Source organism: Manis javanica, chromosome 10, assembly GCF_040802235.1.
Source record: "Manis javanica isolate MJ-LG chromosome 10, MJ_LKY, whole genome shotgun sequence".
In the NCBI taxonomy this organism is placed as follows: domain Eukaryota; kingdom Metazoa; phylum Chordata; class Mammalia; order Pholidota; family Manidae; genus Manis; species Manis javanica.
Window position 1 is genome coordinate 79,384,192 of NC_133165.1, and position 26,716 is coordinate 79,410,907.

General features: G+C 41.4%; 1 protein-coding gene and 1 long non-coding RNA gene across 3 annotated transcripts in view; one reads left to right on the forward strand and one right to left on the reverse strand.

The window, feature by feature from the left end:
* Positions 1-498: 498 nt before the first annotated feature.
* LOC140843585 (uncharacterized) lies at positions 499-15,989 on the reverse strand. The gene is made up of 3 exons (XR_012121439.1): positions 15,229-15,989; positions 8,248-8,518; positions 499-3,631 (listed from the first exon to the last, which is right to left on the reverse strand). It is a non-coding gene; the product is annotated as an uncharacterized lncRNA (long non-coding RNA).
* The window catches only part of LOC108384624 (bMERB domain-containing protein 1-like), a 145,642-nt gene continuing 133,042 nt past the window's right edge, over positions 14,117-26,716 (forward strand). Inside the window, exon 1 of one of the 2 annotated variants that reach the window (XM_073213410.1) lies at positions 14,117-14,440. In XM_073213410.1, coding sequence (XP_073069511.1) covers positions 14,347-14,440 — 94 coding nt within the window. In that variant the 5' untranslated portion in view covers positions 14,117-14,346. The remainder of the gene's footprint in view (positions 14,441-26,716) is intronic. The other variant, XM_073213407.1, reaches the window with a different exon arrangement.

Sequence of the window (26,716 nt, forward strand, 5' to 3'; positions counted from 1 at the left end):
ATCTAGTCCAGTAGTTCCCAAACTTGGCTGTACATCATAATCACCTGGTTAATAAAAAATACAGATCCCTGGGCCTCCATGTTAGAAAATATGATTCAGTAGGCTTGGGGTGTGGCCTAGAAATCTGTATTTGTAACAAGACCCTAGATAATAGGTTGGGAACCACTGATAGTTCTACAGAAGTAACTAAAGCTCAGAGGAGGAAGTAACCTACCCAAGGCCTCCCAGCATGGTAGCCAAGATAGAACCTAGGTGTTCAGATTCCCTAGTTATAGGAGAATAAATTTCTGGAATTAGCAACACTATCAAATAAGTCATGGAACTAAATAAATAAATAAAAAGCCTTCAACTTCTGAGCCATATGAAGTTCTCTTGAAAGACTTTTTTGATCTTGAGGAATGGTCATATAATAAAGGTCAAATGTGAATTTTTTAATTAAAATGTCTTTACTTTGTGTCTCTTCAACATCCAAACTGAACTTGAAAATAACAAAATAAAACATAATTATGCCTGCAAAGACCCTTTTTCCAAATAAGTAACACTTAAGATTCTAGGGATTCAGATGTGGCCATATCTTTTGGGGGACTATCATATAAACCACCAAGTCTATTATTTGCAGCACTTCTATTCCTGGCACCAAATTCTGTATCAGGTAAGATGCACTGAGCAGTAAGTAACAGAAAATCCAACTCACATCGGCTTAAACAATAAAAAAAGAGTTAGGGCCAGACTCAGTGGTTGAAGTCATCAAATATGCAGGTTCTTTCTATTTCTTTGCTCTGCCATCCACAGTTTTAGCTTATCTTAAATCCAATTATCTTTACATATTGTTGTGGTATGGCTGCCAGTGGCAAGGGGAACTCTGTGCTTCCTCAGTCACAACTTATAGGAAAAGAAAGAGCCTGTCTTTCCATGGCATTAAAGATTGAGGAAGTTCCTTCCCAGAGTTTTCACCAAGACTGTCCTTGAATTTCAATGACCCAAATTGATTTAAGTTTCACCATCCCTGAATCAATCACTGACAAGGGGGTAAGTTGCCATGAATTGTTTACATTAATTGTGGAATAGAATGGGAATGTTGAGGAGTCAGTCACAATACCTACTGACCTGGAAAATTCAAAACTGACACTGTTATTGAGGGAGTTGAATCTAGGTCAAAAATACATTTTCTTTGTTGAAGACACAAAAATTCACTACAGGCAGAGATCATGGTTAAGTGATATTTTTGATATATTAATGAACACACTTTCACTGCTCCTTGTTTTCCTGTTTCCCTTTCCTCACCCAAGTAGGAAGCCAATTTGGTACTTCTTTACCTAGGGTGAAATATTTGACAGCATAAAAAAATACATTTTCTGCAATTTCTGCTTTAGTTTCCCCTGAATATCTTTAGAGAAATTATAGGATTTGGGGAAAGAAGCAAAAGAGAATGTGACCTGTGGGTGTACACAATGTCTCAGAGAAGCAGGGCTTTTCCCCTAAGGCAAGGAGATTCATTCTGGCTGATAGAGAAGAAAGTGGTGTTTGGAGCTTCCAGAGAAGAGGGACTAGGATTCATTTTCTGGAAGTATTTTGGGGAGTTAGTAAAACTCAAGAGAGTCATGTCTGCATTGTGTGTTTAGGCAGATGAGACCTTGGGTGAACTCACAGAAGATTCATCTGTCTTACCATGGCAGGAAGGCAGTAGAGATTTGCCAGACATAAAGGGCATGTAGACTGTGACAGCAGGCATTTAAAGGGTAACCTATGCAGATATAAGACTTGATTTTTTTGTTCTGAGAGCTACTCGCTGCCCCATCATTAATAGTTGAGGTATTTTTTGAATTTGTGGACTGAGATTCATATCTGCTGTTAATATTATATTTTAGTTTATATCATTAGGATCATAACATTTCTTTCATAGCTTTTGTATTTTCCTGTAGTTTTAAATTGCCTTTCAGTTTCTTATTCACTTTTTCAGGCACATAATCAAATTATCTCCACCTTTAAAAAAATGTTTGAAAGCAGGTCAGTAATGTGATTTGATTTACATTTTGAAAAGATCACTATAGGGGCTCTGTGGAGACTGAAATGAAGGAGCAATGGTGGAAGCAAGGAGACCTGCAAGGAAATCATGGCATAACCCAGGCAAGAAATGATGCCTGGTTAAACTGGTGGTAATAGGGGTGATAAAAATGGATGAAATCAGTATATAATTTGGAGGTAGAAGCATTGAGGGATTATAATCAGTCAATCTGTCAGTGTTTTGTGTACCAACTATGTGCCAGGCTAGTTCTATGTGCTATGTTCTACAGGCTGGAGTTATAGTGGTGAAGAAGACAGAATCCTTAGGCAGTGTCTATTCTGATGGTGGGGAGGAGTTGGACAATAGACATATAAAGAAATGAATGAAATAACTTTATATGTACATAAATGCCATGGAGAAGAGAAAATGTAGCACTGCAATAGACGGCCAGGGAGTTTTTGTGCCTTTTTTAAAACAAATGTTATCGAGGCAAAGTTTTTGTTAGACAAAATGTATCTCTTTAACTGTAATGTTTGAAAGTTTTGACATTTGAATATACCTGTGAAATCCATTACCAGTGAAGATACAGAACATTTGTCTCATCACAGAAAGTCCTGGTGTCCCTTTGCGGTTAATCCTCCTTTCTTTCTGCCCTGGTTCCAGGTAACCACTGACATCACTACAGATTTTGAGTCTACTTACTTTTAAAGAAGGTCTCTTTTGCTGTTACTGGAGCGTGAGTTGGAAGGAGCTGTATTTGAGGGATATTGAGAGGAGCAAGACTAGACATGATGAGGGAAATACACCAATAATATAAGAGAAATAATAAGAACTAGCATTTATTGGACATTTACTCAGTCCCAAACACTGTGCTTAGTGCTTTCCATGCATTACCCATTTAATTTTATTTAATCTCTTCAGTAAATCCTGTGGTTACCTCTGTTTTATGGAGGAGGAAAGCAAAGGTCAGAGGCTTTAAGTAATTTGCACATGATTATATAGCTAATAAATGAAAGAGTCAGCTCTTGCCTTTCACCACACACTACTACAGCAAACACATAGTGCTTACTACATGCCAGGCACTATTCTAAGGACTTTAATCTTCACAGCAACCTTGAACAGTAGGTGTAATTGCTCTAGTTTTAATGAGGAAGAAGCTGAGTCCCAGAGAGGGTAACAGATACTTTATAAGCTGTGGGCAGAGCAGGTCCTCCAGCTCTAAAATCCTATTCTTGGGGTTCTTTTCGCTTCATCTCATCCTAGGAGACGTCTCTGTACACACACCCTTGCAGCAGGGTTTCTGGCCAGTGGCTGGGATGGGATGTGCTTCTGTCTCCAGGGATCTTCTGAACCTTCTTCTGAACAGCCTTGCTTGGGCACGTCTCCCAGCTTTTTCCCTGTGAAGACAGAGGAGGCTCTGCCTTCCATGGGCCTTTTCTTCTTCTGTGGGATGTCCCTGCCTTTCCCGGAGTCTCAGCAAGTTCTCTGATCTCCAGTGAACCTCAACCCAAAAGGGAAGGGGGAGTAGAGGAGAAAGGTGAGCAGAGAAATCACAGTCCAGAGTATCATGGGGCCAGCTGGTCACCCTGTGAGACATTCTTGAACAATGTAAATACTGCATCTGGACTGGAACAAACAGATACAGAGAATTTTAATGCCAAACTTGGAACAATGAATAAACTGTTGCTTTTGGAATTTCGGAACAGAGTAGCAGGAGGTGGGAGGATTTTAAAGACCGTGCATGCTTGTTTCATAGGCACAAGTCTCAACCAGGAGATTAAAATGAAATGCAAGTAAACAATTTCAAATGCAGAACTGAGACTCCACCCAGCAGATATTTCAGAGGGCTTTGTAAGCAAGGAGAGAAATGCCAAATCCTCTAAGTTTGCCAGGGAGGAGAGATCTGAGTTTCTCCTTCTCCCTCCCCTGTGGCTCTATTGCCTTCTGCGCTGATCTTGGAAGAGGTGGATGGTGGGTTAGCCACCTCCAAGACAACTATGACTTAATTGTGACATGTGACCTGGGCTTCAGGCAGCTGGACCTGCAAGGCTTAAGGGTGCTGGCTATGTGTTTGATGGAGAAGTGGGCCGAGCAGCTGAGGGGCCAGAGATCAGACTGGCTGGAGACCGTGATCTTGGATGTCACCAAGACAGAGATCATTGCTGTGGCCTCCCAATGGGGGATGGATCATATAGAGCTATGACAGATATATTTCTCTTAATCTAGATGTCCTCTTATTCCAAATACTGGCCCCAGGAGAAGATAACTCCAGCCTGCTGAATAAGAGAATGACACTATTAAGTTATAAAATTTGCTCTTATCTTATCTGCTTTGATGGAGATCATCTGGATCCAAGACAGTAGAACTCGACTTAGTGATATTCTATGGCATGTAGCCATAGGTATGTAAACATGCTTCATTTAAATACAGACCAGTTAATAATATGTCATAAGAAAAAATAAATATAGCACTTCACAATTTTACAAACTTCTTTTGTATAGAAAGATGTCCTGTTTAAAGAACTTGGATTTGTCACCTCATGTCCTGTTTAAAGAACTTTGACTTCACCCCAGATCATTTGAACATTTCTGAATGGGTATTGCTCATCCACATTTGAGGCCTTTGCTCAAAGCTCCTGCACATGGTAGTGCAATGGAACTTGGGAGTTGAGGTCCAGATACCTGCAATAAAATTCTGGCTCCACTCTGTGGACCTTAGATAAGTCATCTAGCTTCCAGTGATTCAATGTCATTCCCAGCAAAGTGGGAATAATAATGCCTCCCCCAGGAGGCTGTGGTGAAGCGTCTGAAAGCATATGCATAAAATAATGCATATGAATAGCTTTGTAAAGGAGAGATGGAGGCAGATAATGGAGTTAGAGAATCACAGGCCAAGCTAGAGAATTAGTACTCTGCCTTCTGTGCAATGGGGAGCCATGGCAGTTTATGGAGAGTGGTGGTTCTTTTCCTGATCTCTCCCAAATTTCTTTTGTCCATTTCTTGGACTTTGGACTTCTTTCTGCCTACTGACTATGTCCCTCTGATTCTGATTGAAAACCAGAAGAGGAAAGAATCCACTGACAAGTAGCTATAGGAGTAACACCTGGGAAAGCAAGGGCAGGGAGTAAATTTATAAAAGACAGAGGAGGACCTAAGGTGGTAAACAATTAAAAAAGAAAGAAAGAACTTGATGTCAGCTTATAAGAATCTCCTAAGATTCCAGGGGGACAGTTTTTCCATGATGGTTGCATGGTCATTGAGACCCCAGTGCTGGGGTTTCAGACTGTTCATGTGAGGGATCCCTGAGAGGCGATTAGGGTGGATCAGGATGCCTCGGCATTTGCTATGGTGTTGCTTTTGCATGGCAAGGAATTTTTATCTTTCAGATAATGGTTAAAAAAACAGATCTGGAATCAGACTTCCTGGGTTCAAATCTGCTCTGCCACTTACTGGCTGTGTGACCTTGGCAAATTACTTGACCTCTTTACTTAAACTAATTTTCCTCATATGAAAAATGGGGATATAATTAATCTATTTCATAGGGCTGTTGTAAAGACTAAATGAGTTATTATGTGTAAAGCACACAGAATAGTGCATAGCCCACAGTAAATACCACATCTTTTAATGCCATTTTTATTTTTGTTATTATGTATTGATATGAGGTGGCCTAGAGGGCACTGATGGGGATTATAGGAGGATCAATTCTCCCCAAGTAACCCACTGGCACCATCACTGATTTTGAGGTTTGTCCGGTGCATGCCCACTTTTGCTGCTTTTTCTGCCTTCTTTCTGTCTGTCCCCTCTGCCTTGGCAGTCTCTGGGCCCCATGGGACACCTCCATCCTTCCTAGGGTCAGTCCTGCCCAACTAGGTCCCCTATTTTGGCTCTTCTCCTCATCAGATCATCTCCATTCCACGGCCTGTCCCTTCTTGGTTCCCTGTCTCAGAACGTTATCTCTGCGAAGGGCAAGAGAAACATTGGCAGGTCCTCTGACGGATTCGCTCTAACATGAACAGGAGATGGGCAGTTTCTGGAAGGAAAGTGGACTCAAGCGACTCCATTTGTTTTGAAGATGGAAGAAATAACATTACGTTTGTGTGTTGATGGTGATGATCCAATAGAGGGTGAAAGGAAGGAGGGGTGGGGAAATTTCTGGGTTGGTATCTTTGGGTGGGAAAGAGGGGCTGGAACCTTGGGGTTGGCAAGAGTGTACCACTGAGGTGCTGGCCCCGTCCTCATCTTAGCCTCTTTCTAGACTGGTTCCCTCTTCACTGGCCTTTAACAGTTCCTAACCTTGCTTCTCATGGCTTTGCCATGGTACCAAAGCTAAGATTTGCTCGCTCTGGAGCCAAGTGAAAAAATACTTGGGTCAGATGATGATCCCTGAATCAACTAACTGTAGCCAGAGGTCCAGGGTTTTATTTTCTGCTTAGCTTGGGTCACAGGCTCATCCCTTGATTAATCAATGGAGAATGGGGAGTGGCTGGGATCTGTAAGATGATGGCATCTTCCATTTAAACCACTTAATAATAGCATTTCCCAGAAAGGGAGTTGGATAAGTACGTGGATATACCGTTTTAGGCCAGCAAGATAAATGTCCCTTACATCTGCAAAGTAAGGCAGTTTATAAAGCCATCTATGATAAGATTTAAATTTTGTTTAAGAATTTAAAAATGAAACATTTCTATGTAACAGCATGAATGAATCTATTTTATAGTATATGTTTATAAAATATATTTATATATTTCTATTATATTAATTTATAATATAAATCTTTCTAAAATTGGAAGGCTATATAACATAAAATTAACCACTTACAGTGTGTTTCCTGAGTAATAAAAATAAGGATAGTTTTCCAGGATATTTCCTAATTGCCATGTGATTTTTTTTCTTTGGCCCAAGATTATTCAGATATTTTTGTTTAATTTCCAGTGTCTGCAGAGGCTTTGAAATTTCATCTTGTTGAATTCTACTTTAATTCCTCTGTGGTTGTAGAATAATCTTGCATAATTTCAATCTTTTAATTTTACTGAGATTTGTTGTATGGCTTAGCATATCATTTATCCTAGAGAATGTTTCTTATGTGCTTGCACAAAAAGTGTATTCTGCCATGTGAGTAGAGTGTTGTATAGCCATCAGTTAGATCAATGTGTTTGATAATGTTGTTCGAGTTTCCTGTCTTAGTGATTTTCTAATTGTTTCATCAATACAGAAAAGAGGAACATTGCAACCTCAACTATAATTGCAGAGTTGTTTATTTTTCCTTTCAATTTTGTTAAGTTTGCTTCCTGTTATTTTGGAGGTTCTCTTGTTATGGGCATATACATTATAAATTTTATACCTTCCAAATTTAAGGATACTATATAATATCCCTATTTATCTCCAGCAAGATTTCTATTCTTTAAATTCATTAATACAGCTGTTCAAGTTCTCTTATAATTACTGTTTACATGGTGTATCTTTCTTAATTGTTTTACTTTCAAGCTGTTTGTGTCTTTGGATCTGAAGTATGTCTCCTATAGATTTTATGTAGCTGAGTCTGGCTTTCATATCCATCCACAGTTTCTACCTTTGCAAAGTCTAGTCCATTTACAGTAACAAATTATTGAAGCCATTGAATTTCTATCTGTCATTTTGCTATTTATTTCTTTAGACCTTCTATCATTTTTTGTTCTGATCCTCATTTACTACCAACTTTTGTGTTAAAAAATTTTCAGCATACCATTTTTAATTCCTCTCCTGAGTTTTAAAAACTTAAAAAAATTTTATTTCCTTTATAGTTGCTCTAGAGCAATGGTTCTCAACTGGGGACAATATTGCTCCCCACTCCCACTGAGGACATTTGCAAATGTCTGCAGACAATTTTGGTTGTCACAGTCTGGAGGGCATTCGGAGCTCAGCCAGTTCTCAAATCAGCCTGGACTTTGGCTGTCAGCCTGTCTCTCCCAAGCATCTCCATGCGTGTGAGTGGTGTGGTTTGATGGCTCTTTCATTCCAGGATCTCACTGCTAAATCTCTGACTTGCCCCAAGCCCAGGGCCACAAGCTCCGGCTAGAAGAGCTGTTGTTTTCCCTGTTCGTGTCTTCCAAGCTGACTCCTTCTGCTGATGATGTGGTGTGACTTGACCTCCTGCCTGAAACAGCCTGCCCTTTCAGACAGCAAAGCTGCTGGTTTTCGGGGCCGCTGAGGCGGGGCAGGAGAGCAGCCCCAGCCAAGGGGATCACAGATTCCTGCAGATCTTACCTGAAGAGTTGGCAGTTTCTCATGAAGAAATGATTCTCAACTTGTTGGTTACCTTTCATGGATTTCCACAGAACTTAAACCACTGTTTTTGACAGTTTTATACTTGTTTTTGGAGGAGAGGATTTGCCTACATCTTCATTCCACAATTGGAAGTTCCTGCACGACTTTGGCGTAAAAGTTTGCCATCATAAAACCTGGCAACTTTAAGACAGCCATGTTCATTCCCAAAAGGGTAAACAGCATCCTTAAGGAAATTTGGGGTCATGTTTCCCTGGAAAGCCAAGAAAATTAAAGGTACAATCTCTTTGAGAAATGTAAGCCCTCATCTACCAATAGTCAAGCAAGTATTTCTGATCTTTGGTTTAGAACAACTGATTCTGAGCCCCAAACAGGATTCTGACCTCTGGGGGACAAGCCCCTCAAAGCTGGCTGGTTTAATCCCCAGAGAGCTAGCTTCCTTAGGTCTTGCACTCAGATAGCTGCTCTCCCTAGTATGTTTGTCTCCCCATTCTCCCATCTTCCCCACTGCATGTGTGTGCACATGCACATGCACACAAGCCTGTGTGTGCCCATAGACTAGCAGTTTGTTTTATAGGGCACTCTAGCTCTGGCTACAGTGAGACTGGTAGTGTATATCTGAGGTGCCCCAATGCAGGCCCTGTGGATAGGGCTGCTGAAGACATTCTCCTCCAAATGCCAAAACCCCGGGCCATACCTTACTCATTCATTTAATTGTTTTGTGTTGAAGCAGCTACTGTGGAGCCCAGCACTGTGCTAGGGTCTGGGGATATGGTGGTGAACATGCTAATGTTCCCACCCTAGAGGAACTTGTAGGTCCAACAGACAGACATAAATGAGTAAGTACTTAAAGTGTGATGAGCACAACGGCAGGAGAGGTACAGGCTATTGACAGGAACTTAAAAAAGCAGCAACATTTAGTCTAGGCTTGGGCCTTCAGAGAAGGCCTCTTGGAAAAAGTAATCTCTGAACTCAGACTGGGGAATGAGTCAGTTAGGCAGGCAGCTGGTTTAATGTTGTGTGTTGTTCACAAATGTTTCAGCCAAGGCAAGTTTTGCTCAACTTCGCACCTACTCATCTTACCTCAAATCATCCTCTGCTTTGCATCCTTGCCTCACTCTAACCTGTGTAATTTGGTTTGTGATCTTCCAGGAAGCCCAGCTTATTTATTTATTTATTTATTTATTTATTTATTTATTTATTTATTTATTTATTTATTTATTTATTTATTTATTTATTTATTTATTTATTTATTTATTTTTGAGAGGGCATCTCTCATATTTATTGATCAAATGGTTGTTAACAACAATAAAATTCTGTATAGGGGACTCAATTCACAATCATTAATCAACCCCAAGCCTAATTCTCAACAGTCTCCAATCTTCTGAAGCATAACGAACAAGTTCTTACATGGTGAACAAGGTCTTACATAGTGAATAAGTTCTTACATGGTGAACAGTGCAAGGGCATTCATCACAGAAACTTTCGGTCTTGATCACGCAATATGAACTATAAACAATCAGGTCAAATATGAATATTTGTTTGATTTTTATACTTGATTTATATGTGAATCCCACATTTCTCCATTATTATTATTATTATTATTATTTTTAATAAAATGCTGAAGTGGTAGGTAGATGCAAGATAAAGGTAGAAAACATAGTTTAGTGCTGTAAGAGGGCAAATGTAGATGATCAGGTGTGTGCCTATAGACTAAGTATTAATCCAAGCTAGACAAGGGAAGCCCAGCTTATTTTAATATTTATTTGAGCCAGATAGATATAAAAGATAAGTATACAGCAATAAAGAATCCTTAATCTGATGAGTGAGAAACAAAATCTCAAATTTCCCAGCAGCTTGTGAATGTGTGTAAAATGAGTTGATGGGGTGCCTCTAGAAGAAAGGGTTGGACTAGATAACCCTGAAATTCTAGTCCTGGCCTACCATTGAGTAACTGGGTGATGCTAGGCAAGTTTCCTAACATCTTTAGGCTCCCTTGGTTGAATCACTGGGGTAAGTCAGTCTCTGGTTGCCTCCCACCTCTGATATGAAGTGAATCAAGTTATTCTGCAAAACTAAATAAGAATGATCTAGAATGGGCAGTGTCACAGAAAGTCAGCAGAGGTCCCTACTAAATGAGAATGACTCTACCCACACTGCCAGGTGGAGCTTACGAATAGAGATAGAGGGCTTGCAACCACCGGGCAGCTCTCTCAGGCTCACGCTGCGTTTCTCTCATAGGGCTCTTTCCTACCTGTGCTTGAAGGAGCCTTCCATTGTGTTGCCATAGGTTGTATCAATAATAAATGCTACTGACAGAAGCAAATCTCTTGTCTCGAGGGACAGACAGCAAGAGGCACACACTGACTTTTTCACAGCTGTGCTCTTACCGCTCTGTCAAGTTATGATGCATCACCTCTTACCTACTAATTAGCTTTCTTGGAAGAACCCCTGCTTCTAAATGGAGCTACATAAAAACCTGTAGTCAGTGAGGTGGACCCACTCTTGGACCCATTACCAGGGTCCAGATGCTACCTGGATGTTTAAGCCAAATATACTGGTGGCCACTAACTCGAATGTAATGCCAAGTCCTGACAAATCCCTTTACAAACATGACTCAGAACACTTCGCTGAATATAAAGCTCTTGAGTGTGAAGAGTAAACCCAGACTGTCCAGTTTTAGAATAAATGACTTTCCTTTTAACACTCCTGCTGGGAGAGGAAATAGTGTGTTTTTCATCTCACTTGAGGACAATTAAATGTGAATGACTCAACTATTCATAAGTGACAAAGGTACAAGGGCAATGCTTGCCACAGACCTGTTGTAACCTGCCAACAGTGGTCTCTTTTTGACTCCCCAGTGGGAGAAAAGGACACCCTAGAGTAAATGTCAGGTCACTAGCTTTTTCAAAGTAGGAGTTTCCCAGTGTCCTAGGTGTGAAAGCCTTTAACAATAGAGGAGTAAAAACAAACTAATACTAGCAGCCAACATTTATTGAGCCCTTCCTATGTGTCAAGCCCTGGACTAAGTATCTACATACACATGTTTATGTCCATTATCACCTTTGTGTTCATGAAATGTTATTTCTCCTGCTTTGCAAGAGGAAACAGACCCAGAGAGTCTGCTCAGGGTCACACAGCCAAGGACCCTGATCTGAGCCAAATTTGCCTCGAGCCAGTCACTGAGCCTTTGTGTCTGGGTGGCACTCTGCACTTTGATCATGAGCACATGTGAGGGGCTCGCTGTCCTGTCCTCTCAGGCTAGGAGAGCTGGTCCCCTTCCTGCTGCTCAGGCCGCAACGAAGCAGCCACCTGGGCCATTTCACAAGGGCGCGTGCCACCTCCTCTCTTCAGATGGTCTTTCCCAAGGCCAGTGTGTACTGCTAAAATTAGGACAGTTATGTCTTGCCCTTACGGCAGAGTCATTTTGAGGAGTAAGAGAGAGAATGTGAGTGGTAAGTTTTCCTCAGAGCAGGCATTATGATAAACTTGGAATAAATAGCAGTTTTAAACATGATCAGTATTATTACTGATTCCTTGTGTCCTCCATTACTTACAGTTCTATCTCTACTTTTTTTCTCTAAGCCAATTCCCCATTTTTTCAAAATTGGACTGTGGAGTAGGCTTTTAAAAAGCCAAGTGATTTTATCTGCTCGGTCATTCCATAGGCACATTTTCTAACCTTTGCACTGCTCTCATTCTAGTCAAGCCAAAATGATTTGCAAATCCACAAACACGATATGATCTCCACTGCCCTTATGTTGTTCATTTGTTTTTAGGAAGGTTGCAGATGGGGACCTGGGGAGTCCAGAGAGTCCTCTTTTCCTAGGAGGGATTTGCAACTCAGGTTAGAATCAACCTTGCCTTTTAGTCTCTATTCTAGAGATTGAAACCTATTCCACACAGCATTTCTAGAAGTGGAGAGCGTGTCCTGGAGTGTCCTCCCCATCTCTACCCAAGCAATTCCCACCAGCCATTCAAGGGTCCTTTAAGCATCACCTCCTCCAAGAAGCCTTCCCTGAATCCCTCCCACATGAGATGGCTGTCCTCTCAACTTCCACAGCCTGTATGCTTATCATCCTTTATTATTATTGTGCCCGATGATCTTCCTTACAGAGTCTGTGTTCCTGGAGGGCAGGGACATTGTTTTCATTTCTCTACCCCTCTCACAGCACCATGCCCTGGTCATAGGAAGTGTTCAATAATGTTTGTGGGATGAATGTCACATAGTTATTTACTTCTTGAAGAAAAGGTGCGTTTGTCAGGCAGATTTCCCCTTAGAGCAATTTTGTTTATGTTGCTCCTGAGCAGATGTCAATTATATATTTAGTAAACCTAACCTGTGCTATACATTCTGAGGGCTCATCTGTTTTTCCCATTTTCCCTACGGTTTGTTCATACTTTAAAAATCAATGAACAAATGAGCAAAATACAAGTATGCACAAACATGTGTGTGTTTTTCCTTATTACATAACTAAATAATATATGTTCCTTGTGAGATATTAAAACATATGAATAACAAAGAAAAGGAAATAATGGCATAATTGTACCACTCAGAAATAATTACTATTACTTTTTTCTGACCATTCATGCAGACTTTTCTTTATGCATGTATATACATTAAAAATGGGTCATAGTGTTCAAACGATACTTTTTTCTTTTAATGTAGATTTAAGTGCTAAATTTCTTTTATGTCATATTTAAATCACAGTTTTCATTGTATTAATAGGCCATATTTTATCTATTCTTGGCCAGTTGCATTCTTTCTAACTTTTAGCTGTTATCCACAGCACTGCAAGGTGCTCCAATGCTTAAACTGTTATTTTATGATTACGTTAGCATAAAGTTTTGAGAATAAAAATAGTTTTCCAATGGGCATGCATAATTTATGTGACTTTAAAAATTTTTTGTGAGCTACCAAATTGCCCTTGGCCCACACTACGTGTGTATGAGTACACAGGTCCCTGAATTCTTGCTAACCTGGACCCTGGCATTAAAAACGAAGCAAAGCAAACAAGACTGTCAGTCACTGCAAAAGCATTCTGGTTTTACTTGGCCCTTCTTTAACAACTGAGGAGGCTCAATTTCTTTCCATGTGTTTATTGGTACTTTTCCTTTTTGTAAAATAGTATTCCTATCTCTTGCTTATTTTACTACTGAGTAATTTGAATGCCTTTATTCACTTCGGAGTTAGATCAGTCCCCAGGATCCCTTGCATTCAGAGCCCATTTTATATTGATAGGTGTTAAACGAATTTTTGCATGTGTGCATGTGGGCATGTGTGCGTAACCCTGAGCAAGACTTTTATGAAGTCTTAGAGAAGACTTTTTGGGGCTGCTATTATTATTAAAATTAATGTTTGATTTACTGAAGCTGTAATTAAAACATTTTTTCTTTAATAGTTTGTTCACTTCATAGATCTTGTTTTATCCATACAATTAGCAAGTTTTATCAGTTGTAAGGGGGAGTTTGCTTACTCTTTGGTTTTGCTAATTAAACTCCCTTGAGAAATTTAAACTGCATTTATAAATTTAAAGTATGTAATTTTCTTTTTAAGTACACTGATTGGGTGACTAATAAACTTTAAATAAGTCTTATAAATCAAATACCATCCATATATGGCAAAGTCAAGTTATTTTAAACTTTCTAATATGGTTTATGAATTTAGCATAATTTCCTTTTATCTTAAAATCACAAATCTAATAAATACGCATTATATATTTAAAAATTGGAATTATAAGGCAGATCTGTTAGTCTAAGATACTAAATTGTTCTTTAATATGCCAACTTCTCTTGCATGTTTTAAGTATTTAAAATACTGTATATATAGCTATTGGGTATTCTCAAATTTAATTCAAAATAGTAATAATTCAGGGTTTGGTTTACTTGAGCTTCTCTGTACTTAATTCTAAATCTTCCCAGACGTGTAGAAGGAGGAAGTTATTTCCTCCCAAGTAATTTGACATTGCCCTTTTGGATAGCTGAGGTTGCATTTAGATCTGAGATTTGATCAGGATAAGAATATTTATAGCTGGAGACATTGTGAAATGACAAAACTAAAAAAATGTAGTAAGGAGTTTGATGTCCTTTGTTCAAGAGAAAACAATCCACGGACTGGGGGAACAGAGTGCCTCTAGAGCAGTGGAGCCCTGCTTCCCAGGGATACGGGGCAATGGTGAGTTTTGGGGAAGTGCCTGTGCCAAAAAAGCCGTGGAGGGCTGGGGTTGCATATCTGACCTTATTTAGAAAAATCCAGGAACAAAGAGGTATAGAGTCCAGACTTGGCCCGGCATTTTGGGATTGACTTACTGGATACACTGTCTTTCTGGTCAAGTACAGCATTTACAGGAACAAAAGTTCAGTTTGCTGACATGGCACCCTGGGCAGGAGTGACTCCATCTCGGCCTAGAAGCTTATTTCAACAATGTCTAGGATGAGCTTTCCCACAGTGATGGACAAGCGTTACTAGAAGTTTCTTTTAATGTCTCAATGTCAGATGCAGGGAACTCAAACAATGCCATGACCCTACTTTTGAGCGTGTGGCCCCTAATTTTCATGTCTAATTTAAGCCTGCAAACCCCATCCACATTGCTTCACCAACTGATTGGACCCAACAGATCATTTCCAGTTATTCCAAGCTGATTTATTTTCATACTTCTCCTATCTGTGGTGCTATAAGTCTTACAGATCCTCAGATGATATCTGTTTAGATTCTGTCAAATCTTTGCTTGATTTAAGGGTCACAATTCTAAGGTCATTCTTGTAACAACAGATTATATATTTATATTTGACCAAGGCAAATAAAACAAAATGAGATCAAAGTTCTAAAGTTCCTTGAATAAATAACCACTGGCAATTAACCAGGCTTAACTGGACCACAGAGTTCTCACTTCCTTCTTTCCCCCTTCAGCAAATCTCCAGGACCCTATCTTATCATTTCACTTATAAATGTTGAATCCCTACCTGATGCATAGAGCAGCTGTTGGTTCTAAGTGGCAAGATGATCTCAGAATTTGGGAATAAGCTTAGAAATAATGTGACTCTCTGACTGTGAGGTGAGTCATCTTAGAAGTAACCCTACCCAGGTGGTGGCTTGTCAGTGTCATGCTGAAGTGTCACGAGAAACTCCTGAGTTTCACTGGGGCAAACCAGTCCCCAAGAAAGCTGGCCTGGAATGTGATATGTGCACATTACATGCATGCGCTTGACGCACTGCAATAAGTGTGAGTATGACAGGGTCCTGACAGGTGATGCTGCTGAGGAGGAGGGAGCCAAGGAGGAGAGCCTCCCAGACTGGCTGCTGCCCCGCCCAGGGGAGTGGCTGTTTGCCCTTCTGCCCCTCTGCAGCCTGAGGTGGGGGAGGGCATTTCTCTCAGGGCAGTAACTTGATGGAAATCCAGGTGTCTTTAAAACCACTCATTCCTCTGGCTCTAATCCTGCCCTCACAAGACAACCTTCTGGTTTGTGGTGGGACTCCAGGTGTTCTCGGTCTCACCCAGAATAAGTTAGTGTCCTGAGAAAATGCCCTAGGTGGGTTTTACACCTCAAAGTAGCTTTTTCTGGACATTGGGTTCACGGTTTGTAAATCAGCCTCCTCCCGCAGTTAGATCTTCCTGGGTAATGGCTGGAATTGGACGTAAGGACCAGCAAAGCTGAAATATGGGATCGGCTGAGGGATCCTTTGCCATCAGAGCCTTCTAATGGGGTTCAGCCTGGTGTAAGTGGTCAACTGACTCCCCTGCGGACTTTTCCTTAGCTGTACTTTGACTATGAATCTGGCAGTTAGAGAATTCAGAATCAGTAGGTTCTGATCTTTCTGTGGAATAAAACTAATTTAATTTTGATGAAAGTGGAAAAAAGTTCAGGTAGGGAAGAAGATGGTGGTTGCATGGCCAGCAGTGACATCATCATATAGGGAACTGGTGAGTCTTGTTGAGACTTGGAGAATACCTGGTTTCTGTTTATAACAGAGACAAAAAGATCAGGAGCATTTAAAGTTGCATGTTACTCCTGACAGAGCATGCTCTCTGAGGGGCGGTGCATGGTCGTGGTGAAGGGCATGGTCCCTGGAACCAGCTTGTCTGGGATGGAATTCTGGATCCACCACTTACCAATTATGACACCTTGTGGAGGTAATTTAACTTCTCTGTGCCTTGGTTTCCTTGAGTGTAAAATGGGCTGCTGTGAAGATTAAATGAGGTGATGCACACAGAATGATTAAAACTGTGTCTGACTAATGGTAAGATATATTATCATCTAATAATAATAGTGGAATAGCTTACTTCTCATGAAATTAGATGGATGAGTAAACCAACCAGCAGCTTGTTAAGAAGCTAGCATAAAGAATGGCAGAAATGGTTAGCCAACTCTTAAGTCCGCAATCTTTGATTAGTAAAGGGCATAGACTTTTCTTTGAATCCCATTCAGACAGGATTTATTTCTATCATCAGGAAATGCTTGCATAGTACCTATTAGGTGGCAGACATTGGTCTATGTGTGTTACAAATCCTACCTCATATAATCTTCCTGAACAACCTTTTGCTGTTACTAATGTGCCCATTCTACAGGTGAGGAACTGAATAAGAGGTGTGCTAGGCTCCTAACCCCATTGGGCAGGCTCCAGAGGCATGTGCTGACCTGCTGTGCAATGCTGTCTGTCTCCCCTCTTCAGGCAGGGTTGCAGCTGAAGAGTAAGTGGACTTAAACAGGCTGGAGCCCAACAGCAACAGCTCTGGTGCAAAACATTTTCTCACTGTTTGCTTTGTTTAATTAATTACAAAAAGAAATTATGGCTTTCTGAACCCAAATTGGGTTTAAAGTGTGCAGAACTTTATTTTCTTACTAGGATTACAAAGCTGGGAGAAATAAATCACCTGGGATCACCAGGCCACTGCCTTGCCCCAGCTTTATACTGAAACCACACTGAGGATAAAGTAAGATCTGTAAGCATTTGCTCTTAGGACATTTTTTTTTTGCTTGTATCAAGTATATAATAAGAAATAAATTTGGTAAATTCCTGATTAACCTGTAGTATATTTCATTTTGAAGGTGTTACTGGTCTTGGCTAAGTGTCTTCTTTTTCTAGAACTTCTGGAGCTGCAAAGATTAAGTTTAATAAGTGCAGTATTTGTTTTCAGTAAGAAACCAAGGAGGGGGACTTCTCATGGTAATTAAAACTCCACACTGCTTTTCCGTCCATAAGAGTTAGTCTCACTTACAACATAATTAAAGGACAGGGACTGTGTCTATGTTCTTAGCACATATACCCACCACATAGTAGGTGCTCAGCTCATGTTTGCTCCATTAAATTAGATCTTGGGATGCAATGGAGAATGGGCGAGGTTCAGGGCTCAGCTGGGAGGAAACACGCTGAATCCCAACAGCTGAAATCTTAACAGCAATTATCTTTGGGTGGTGAGATTTCTGTGCTTTTTATTTTCTTCTTTATACTTTTGATATTTCCCCCAAATCACAGTTTTAGTCTTTGCAACAGATGTCTGCTTATGGAAAGAAGAGAGCCCTTCTATCTCATCCCTTTTTAAATTGTTTTTTTAATTGTTACAAAATTATATGGGCACATAATCAGATAGTTGCTGTGAAAACCAACAACACCCCTTCCCTCATCTCCTTCCCTTTCCCAATCCACTGAGGATACTACTCAGGACTCTTTCAGTAAATTATTTTAGTATTTACCTCCATATGTGTAAATAACATGCTTGTGTTACTTGATTTTGATCTGGGTATTTTCTATTCATTCTCACTATGGAGGATGAAACTTAATTGGTTTCACCGCTGCTTCCACCTCACCCCCAAGGTACATTCCAATCACACACACACCCTGTCCCCACCCCCTACCCCCATCTCTCCAGCTTAGTTGTGTAGAAGTTTGGCCCGATCAGTACTTAGTATTGGCACATACTGACTATATAAATAATTACTTTTGATTACCTGAACAACATTTGATTTTCTCTAGAGTTATTATCTTTTTTCATTTGCCCAGGTTTTGTATGTCTTTACCACTAGACTGACCTTCCCCTTCTTCTCCCCCTAGTTTTGTAAATCAGCTCTCAGTATGTGGATAAAATGAGAGTTCCTGTGGCCAGGATTCTCACCTGGCCCTGGTTGACTAGCTCACTGCACACCTGTGGGCAATTTGACTCTATATAAAGAGCCCTGCCCAGTGCTCTGGGCATGATGGTGGCAGGGCTGCAAGGCTGCAGGAGAGCAGAGCAAAGGCTGGAGTGCTGGCAGTGCCGAGGACAGATACCTCAGATACCCAGAGGATGGCTGTGTGGGGCGACTGTGCAGAGAAGCCTGGAGGATGGATGTGTGGGACAGCTGTGCACACAGAGGGGCCCACAGGACAGCTGTGAGGACAGAGGGGCCCAGAGGCAGAGACCGGCTTGCTGCATGCAAACTCGCTCTAAGTGGACGGGATTCTAGTGACTGACCTGCCATCTGGAAATAAAGTTGGGTATAACCCTTTCACCTCAAGAACGTTTTGCTGTTGATTTCTTTGGTCACACTGAATCTATAGTGAACTTGCCCAGGGCTGAAACCCATTGGCAAGACACAGTGTGATCAAACACTTTAGGTATTGTATAACATTTCATCTTACAGAACAATTTCTTGGGGCCTTGGACTTGCTCAGTCTGGACTGATTACTCTTGCCTCTGCACAGCTGTCTGGGGTGCCCTTCCCCTGTGTCCTAGTCGGGGGGTCCCTCTTCCCTCTTGCCTGTTTCTTATGTTGGCTCCACTGCTGCCTGGATTTTCAAGTCTTCCTCTTTTTTTCTTTTTTTTGTTAATTCTCCCATTTTGGAGTAGTCTCCTAACAAAGGGTGCTTGGGAGATAATATTTTTGAGAATTTACGTGTCTGAAAATGTTTTCATTTATTTTATGTTCACATTTAATTGATATTGGCTGAGTGTGGAACCCCAAAATGGAAATTCCTTTCCTTTTGCATATTTAAGGGATAGCTCCCTTCTCTTCCATCATTGCTATTGAGAAATGTGATGTGATTCTTACAAACCCTTTATAAGAATCATGTTTTCCTCTCTGTAAGTCTGTAAGTCTTCCCTTTGTCTCCACTGTTCCTGACTTTCACTCTCACATGCCCCGCTGCCATAGTAAGGGTTTGCTTTTACCCACTGCACTGAGTGCTCCATGGACCCTATCAATTTGAAAATTCACGTCTTTCATTTCCAGAAATTTTTTCTTTGATAATTTTATCCCTGTCATTATTTTTATGCCTTCTTTCTGAATTCCTATTATTGGGAGGTGGTGCTTTTTATATTTTTCTTTTCTGCATTCCATGTCTTTGCCTTTTGTTTTAAAGAGAGATTTGCTCTCACTTGATGTTCTAGTCCTTCCATTAAGTTTTCTCTTGTGTTTTTCAATTTTCAAGAGTTCCTTTTAGTTCTCTGAATGTCCTTTTTAATAGCATCCTCTTCTTGTTTCATGTGTGCAATATTTTCACTTATCTCTGTGAAGATATCAAGAGTGTTTTGTGTATGTTTCCCCCTTGTTTTTCTGCTTCCTGCAGGTGGTTTTATTCTCTCAGCTCATTTTGATCTCTATCTTTCATGCTTGATGTTTTCTTCTAATGTCTGTCGATCCTTAGCTATTTTTTCACTTTTAAACTAAAGAACTGAAAACAGGTCGTGTTGCTGATTATGATCTTCATTATTTTTTGTGACTGGATTGTTTCAGTGGACCCCTGATAGCAGTGTCCTAGACCTTTCTTTCTCTTGGGTTTGTCAGATACCTCAGACTTTTTCTGGTCTCTCGCCTGGAGGGAGTGTGTCTGGCTGCCACTGTTGTGGTTGCCAAATCCAGGAGGAAGTCTGGGCTCAGGGCTTCAGTACTCATTGTGCTAGCAGGGATTGAGTTCATTTTCCTTGGTTCTTATTCCTGCTGCAACAAAGAATTGAAGGGCAGAGAAACAGTAGTGAAGCAGAGTAAAAGTTGTATTTGAATGCATTCCAAAGAGAAGAGCAGGCCAGAGTAAGGTAGGTAAAGGTGGGTTTATTTGACTACACTCCAAGGGAGGAGTGGGCTAGAGTGAAGATAGGCAAAAGCTGGTTTACTTGAATAAAACAGAGAGGGAGGAAAGGGAAGCTCACTGAACTGCTGCTCAGCATTGGGCATACATAATCCATTACCAACTCCTAAAGCCAGTGTCACCTGGCATCCAGCATCTACTTGGACCTGCATGGCATGGGAACTAAGTCCTTACCACCCCAGACTTTAGGGGAGCTACAGAGCACTGGATGGAGTGAGATTATGTTCTGAGAACATCCCAAAGGCAAATAAAAGAGATTTTCAGGCAGGCTACTAAGGAGCATGGTCATATAGCTGCAGTCCTGTCCAGGTCACCCAGGTGATGGGAACTTGCAAGCTCCAGATCAGAGCTCTCAGCAGCCCCTCCCTTCTTAACTGAAATAGGACAGAGAGAGTGACACACTCGAAGAAAGGGGAGTGTGGACAACCTCAGAGAGGCGTGCTTAAGAGTTTGGGGTCAGGAGTTTTAGAGGGCTTTTTTGGGTAAGGGTCAGCATAAGGCATGATGTATACAGGTGATCCATCATTCCTTTGGAGTTTTGTCTTAAGAACAGGGTTATTTAGGTGACTTTGTAGGTTCGGGACTTCAGCATTCTTTGTCCACATAGGTTTATTTATACTTCTGAGGGTCTGTCTCCTGCCTTGGTTACAAAATTACTTGATTAGGGGCTGGAGGAAGAGGAGAAAATGGCATATAGGTTAAGTTAAGGAAAAAACTGGGCCTTTGTGCAGGCTAAAGTAAATCTTGCAATGGCATGATATAATTCAGACAATGAAGACATAGGCTGTGCTGGGATACTTTTCTTTACCTGGGGGATATCTGGGCATTCTAAATTACTCCTGAATAAGTTAACTAATTAACTCATTAACTCTGTGAGTTTTTTTCTGGCTCTCTAGTTTAGTTAATTCTTTGAGTTTCTTTTAGTGGGTTTAGTTCCTTTTAGTTTCCCTCCACCCACTCATATTTATTTTATGCCTAACAGTTGTGTGTGTCTTTGCTCTGTCCTAGTCCAATAAATAGCCAAGTCCTTACCTCTGCCAAGTGTCCCCCACTGTGATCTAGATAGTCATTGTTTTTATGCCCTCTTCCCAGGCCGGGGAGAGAAAGTTGCTTTATGTATTGGGAAAATGTCTAATGGCTTATTTCCTAAATGGGCTGTCTAACACTCCTGCTTTTCTCAGTCATTCCTTTGCCCCCATTTCCAGAGATGTCTAGAGCCCCAGTTCTTGAGCCTTTGAGGAGTTCAACCGAGTTGCTTCTTAGGTTCCCCATTGCTGGCTTGTTATTCAATATTTTCAGTTCTGTTAAATCATTTACCACTTGTCCACTTGCTTTCTATTTGCTAAAATTTCATTGCTGTGAGCCTTCTCTTCTTCCTGTGTATATATTGTCTAATTTCAAAAGGCAATTACTCTGTTTAGTGGACATTCAGTAGAGACAGACAAAAATTAATGTGCTAAATCTTCCATTATCTGTTGCTTTTCTTACACCCAATCTCAAAAGTCACAGTGTGTGCACAAACAGGCCTTGGGAACCTGCTTTTTTGAAAGTGTTCATGACACCCACCCTGAGTGTGCTGGAAAGCAGGGAGAGGCCACTTGTCTCACAGTCCAGAACCTTGCTATTTAACAAATGTTCTGTACACTAGCATCACCTGCATTACTTGGGAATTTATTTTAAAATGCAGAATCTCAGGCCCCACACCATACTGAATCAGAATCCACATTTTAACAAGATCCCCAGCTTGTTCATAGCCAAATGAAAACTTGAGAAATACTCCTCCTTAACAACATCCAGCCTTTAGTGCTCCATTCAACAGTGTTAAATTACATTTGAAAATCAATTGGCTAGGATCCTTCCATTTAAATTCACACAACCATCCTTAGGGACACAGTCTAAGGAAAATAAGGCTCAATAAGTAGAGTGAAGTTCCAGAACAGGTCCTGGGACTTCAAGCTCTGAACATAATTATGCCAATTAATCAGGATAAAGACTGTCTGAAGTGATGCAAAAGAATGCTAAGTACAGATGTAGTTTAGTGGAAAGAGTATAAGTGACTTATGTCTTATTCATCTTATTGGGAACCAAGTGTTAAAAAGAAAGAATTGGTATTTATTATAAAACCCTGAAAAATACATAAATAAGAGCCTGGTAAGTAAGTGATAGTGATAAAGATCAGAACAGTCGATTCACTCTCATCTTTGCCAACACTTCTGACTTGGAAGAATTAAAAAGAAGCATGCTCTCATGAAAATAGGGTCATCAATTCCCTCAAATCCAGAAATCCAGGTCCCTTCCAGATCCAAGATACTAAACCTCAGAAGAAACACTCACAGACTGGAATTTGATCATTCAGTGCAAGGGGTGGTGGGATGTATGCTCAAGGGGTAGGGAGATGTATGCTCCAGGAAATCTAGGTCTGGAAGGATGCAGTAGCTTTGTGCCCTTCAGGATCAAGGGATTATAGCTACAAATTGAGCGCACTGAAGTAAGTGAACAAGCCAGTTCTCAGTGGGCCAAAGGGTACTAAGATTAGCCAACTGTCTGATACAAGGGAGTTTGTCAGGTCTGCAGACTAGTTAATGCCATAGGGGCAGAATTCATAAGAGGGTCAACTGGCTCAGGTGAATTACCGCAAACCATGGCTGTAGTAGAGAGAGTTGAGGATTTGTGTAGTCAGCCTGGAAAATACAAACAGGGAGAGTTTGTGAGCAGCAGTGTTGCTGTACCACTACATGGGGTCTTGTCTGTGCCCAGTCCTGGCAGATGAGTTCGGTGAGTCCTGGGCCGAGCTCAACAAGATGAGCTTTTACCTAAGAGGGAAGAGGTTACATAGACAGAAAAAGAAACATCGTCTGTAGGAGGGTGCTAAGACTGGTACTAGTACCAAGTGCTCAGTCAAAAATGTGATGCAAGGGTGCAACCTGGTAGATGAGACAGGTGAGCAGAAGAAGGCAGTGCTTAAGGAAGTCAACAGTGCTGGATCAGGTGTGAGGAGCAGCTTGAGGAGACCAGGAGAGCTTTCCTTTGATTCCTGTATACTCTGCAGTGGCTGCTTCACAGAGCCTCTTGGGTCCACACAAGTTAGCTGCAGGAGGGAATGCTTTCTTAGGGTATCCAACTAGAAGAAACTGAAGTTGGTAAGCAAAGCATTCACAGTGAACTAGCACCTGAAGCTTAATGAAGCTATTTTTCAGAGCTACAAACCTGTTTAAAATGGAATCCCTTTTCTCTTCTGGAAATGGAAAATGACTTGAGGTCTCACTGTAATGAATGAGGTATAGGATGGGAGTCAGGCAGTGCTTTCTTCCAGAGGTGGGTGCTGTGCTCATCACCCAGGGATGGACACAGTGAGGGTTAGGACTTTGCGCCTTCCCCTTATGGGAAAGAATGAGAATGTCTTTGTGAAAAGGAAAGTTGTATCTTGTCATCAAAGACATGAAGTTGATTTGTTCTTTCATGGACCTTCACTGTGCGTAGGGGGATTGAGTGGATGCTGAGGAGCTGAAGGGATGGAGCAAGCTGGCTATGCCGTTGTTTTCTGTAAGCTTCTGCTCTTCTTTGCCTTGTTTTATGCAGCTGCCTGGGACTCTGCAAAGCATATTTCCCTTCTTCCAGCTCCCCCTGATAGGATCTTCTAACAGGGGCTCAATGGGGAGACTAGAAGGCAAGAGGGGGGAGGGATCTGCTCTCTCCTGTTGCTGGTAGTGTCACCCTAGCAACTCTTCTTCACTCTGGCATCAGCCCTGGTTTCAGCAGCAGTACCTGACTGCAGGTTACCATTCAACATTCCCCACACTGGCCTCATGATTCCCCTCAGAGATGCCACCACCTTCTCCCACAGCTCCAAGTCCCAGCTCTGCAGAAACTTCCTTTGCATCAGCATCATCCAGCCAGTGACTCATCCACAGGATTCGGCATTCCAGCTCCTTGGTGGCAGGGGGGTTCTCTCCTTTGAGCATGAAGATTCAGGTAACTGCAACACCTGTCCTCTCCCAGACCTGGGAATGGCAGTTTGGAAAACATCAATGCTTCCATTTTGTCTTTTCAGCCCTTCTGTCAGTGGTTAGTAATTCTTTATGTTAAACTGTCTCTCTCAAAATAAGTGGTGTTGTTGGGAAGGAATTCATTTTGGAGATGCAGGGAAGTCAGAGTAAAAACTAAGTCAAGAATGGGCCTGCCTAAGGTTAGACAGGCAGGCTACTAAAGAGCATGATTGTACAGCTGCAGTCCCGTCCGGGTCACCCAGGTGACAGGAACTTGCAAGCCCAAATCAGATCTCTAAGTAGCCCCTCCCTGCTTATCCAGAGTAGAACAGAGACAGAGTGAAGCTTTGTGCTTAAGTCAGGAAAATAGAAGGAGATAGCAAAGTGACAAAGACACATACTACCAGAGGTGGAGGTTGGAGAGTTCTTTTTTTTATTGTGGAGAACAGTTTATGCAACAAGAAAGTTTGATATGAGTACACACTCAGGAGTGTGGGCAACCTCTAAGAGTAGTCACACTTAAGGGTTTAAGGTCTGGTATTTTATAGGGCTTTTTGGGTAGGGGTTAGCATAAGGCATGATGTATACAGGTGATTCATAATTCCTTTGAAATTTTGTCTTAACAACAGGCTTATTTAGGTGACTGTGTTGGTCTGGATCCCGGCATTCTTTGCACACATAGGTTCATTTACCCTTCAGGTCTATCTCCTGTCCTGGTTACAAAGTTACTTAATTGATTAAGGGGCTTGAAGAAGTGGAAAAACAGCATATAGATTAAGTTAAAGAATAAGCTGGGCCTTTTCTGCAGGCTAAGTAGATTTTACAATGGCATGACCCTTGTTCCATTTCCCTGTAGTAACCAGAGAAGTCCTTGACTGACAATCTTTGGCCTTGGAGGCGTGATCCAGTTGGTACAAGGAAGGCATGGGCCGTGCTCTGATGTTTTTCTTTATTTGGGGAACATCCGGACATTCCAAGTCACTCCTGGCCTTTGCAACTTGAGCTAGTTAACTAATTATCTCTGTGAGCCCTTTCTGGCTCTCTTGTTTTATCTGGTTAACTCTCTGAGTTTCTTTTAGTGGGCTTTACTGGCTTTATTCTCTCTCCACCCGACTCATGTCTGATTTTCTGCCTAAACAGTGTAGTTTCTGTTTTTCTACTTAGAATACTGATGCTTACACCCTGGCTATTCCAAGTACTCACACACTCTCTTAGGAGATTAAGCCGTTTACCCATGAGACAGGGACCCTCGGTTTAGACAGAGTAGGTGAGGGCCTCCAGAAAAAACAAAGCAAAACAATCCATTGTGAGATTTGCTGTGGCTTGCTGGGAGGCCCAGCTTATTTTTCTAACTTTACCCAGGTGCTGCTTTTCTTCCTCCAGCCCTAAACAAATGATTTGCAACTGGGCAATGTGGCAAGCAAGCCCAAAACAACTTAGTAAAAACAGGAAGGATTCTATCTTGAAAATAAGATTGCATCTTAAAACCCAATTAGTTAAAAAGTAAGTTTCTTGACAGACAATATAACTCAGCCCACCTTGGGAGCAAAGCAGGCAGCCTTTAGTGATATGCTCCCAGACCAGGAAGCTGCTATCCTAGGAGGAAATCAGAGCAGTAAATTTCTTGTAAATAATCAGGAAGACTAATAAGAAACTTAGTGTTTCTTCAAAGGTAAACATTTGGGACACTAAGCAGGTGTACATCCCTAGCCCTTTGTCTCTCAACTGCCTATTAAAACCCCTAGACAACCCCACCCCCTCCGGGTTCCCTTGTCCCTTTCTGGCGTGAGCCAGGAGCTCTGTTCTCTCGCTTTCTCTCTAAATAAAAACCTTTCACTTGCTCTCCTACCTTGAGTGTTTGCAAAGCTCATTCTTCGACTCTGCAAACAAGAACCCTGGCATCACCCACTTGAAAACTACTGCTGCAATTGGGATGGTCATATGTCCCAGTTTGCCTGGAACAGTATTGATTCAGGCCTGTTGTCCTGGTACAATTCATAAGGAAAATATTCAACACAGCCGTCAAGGTCAGTGAACTGCTTTTTCCCTCCAGATGGCAAAGCACTCCCACCTCCCTCCTCCCCTGCTCCAGGCCCCTCTTTTGCCCTGCGCATGCCTAAATGCCACATATCAAAATAATATAAATTGCTCTCCTTGCTTGTGCTCAGGGCTCAGACCTTGGGAGATTACTCCCCTCTGGGCCCCGCTGGTGTGAAATAAAATCTCAGCACTCCAAGACCTCCGAGTGCCGCTTGGTTCTTCTGTCAGCGATCCAGTCCAGGCTTTGCAGTATTTTCCGTAACAAATGGGGAAAGGATAGTCCCTTCAATAAATGGAAACTAAATGTTCACATGCAAATGAGTGAAATTGAACCCATGATCTTACACCATTTACAAAATTA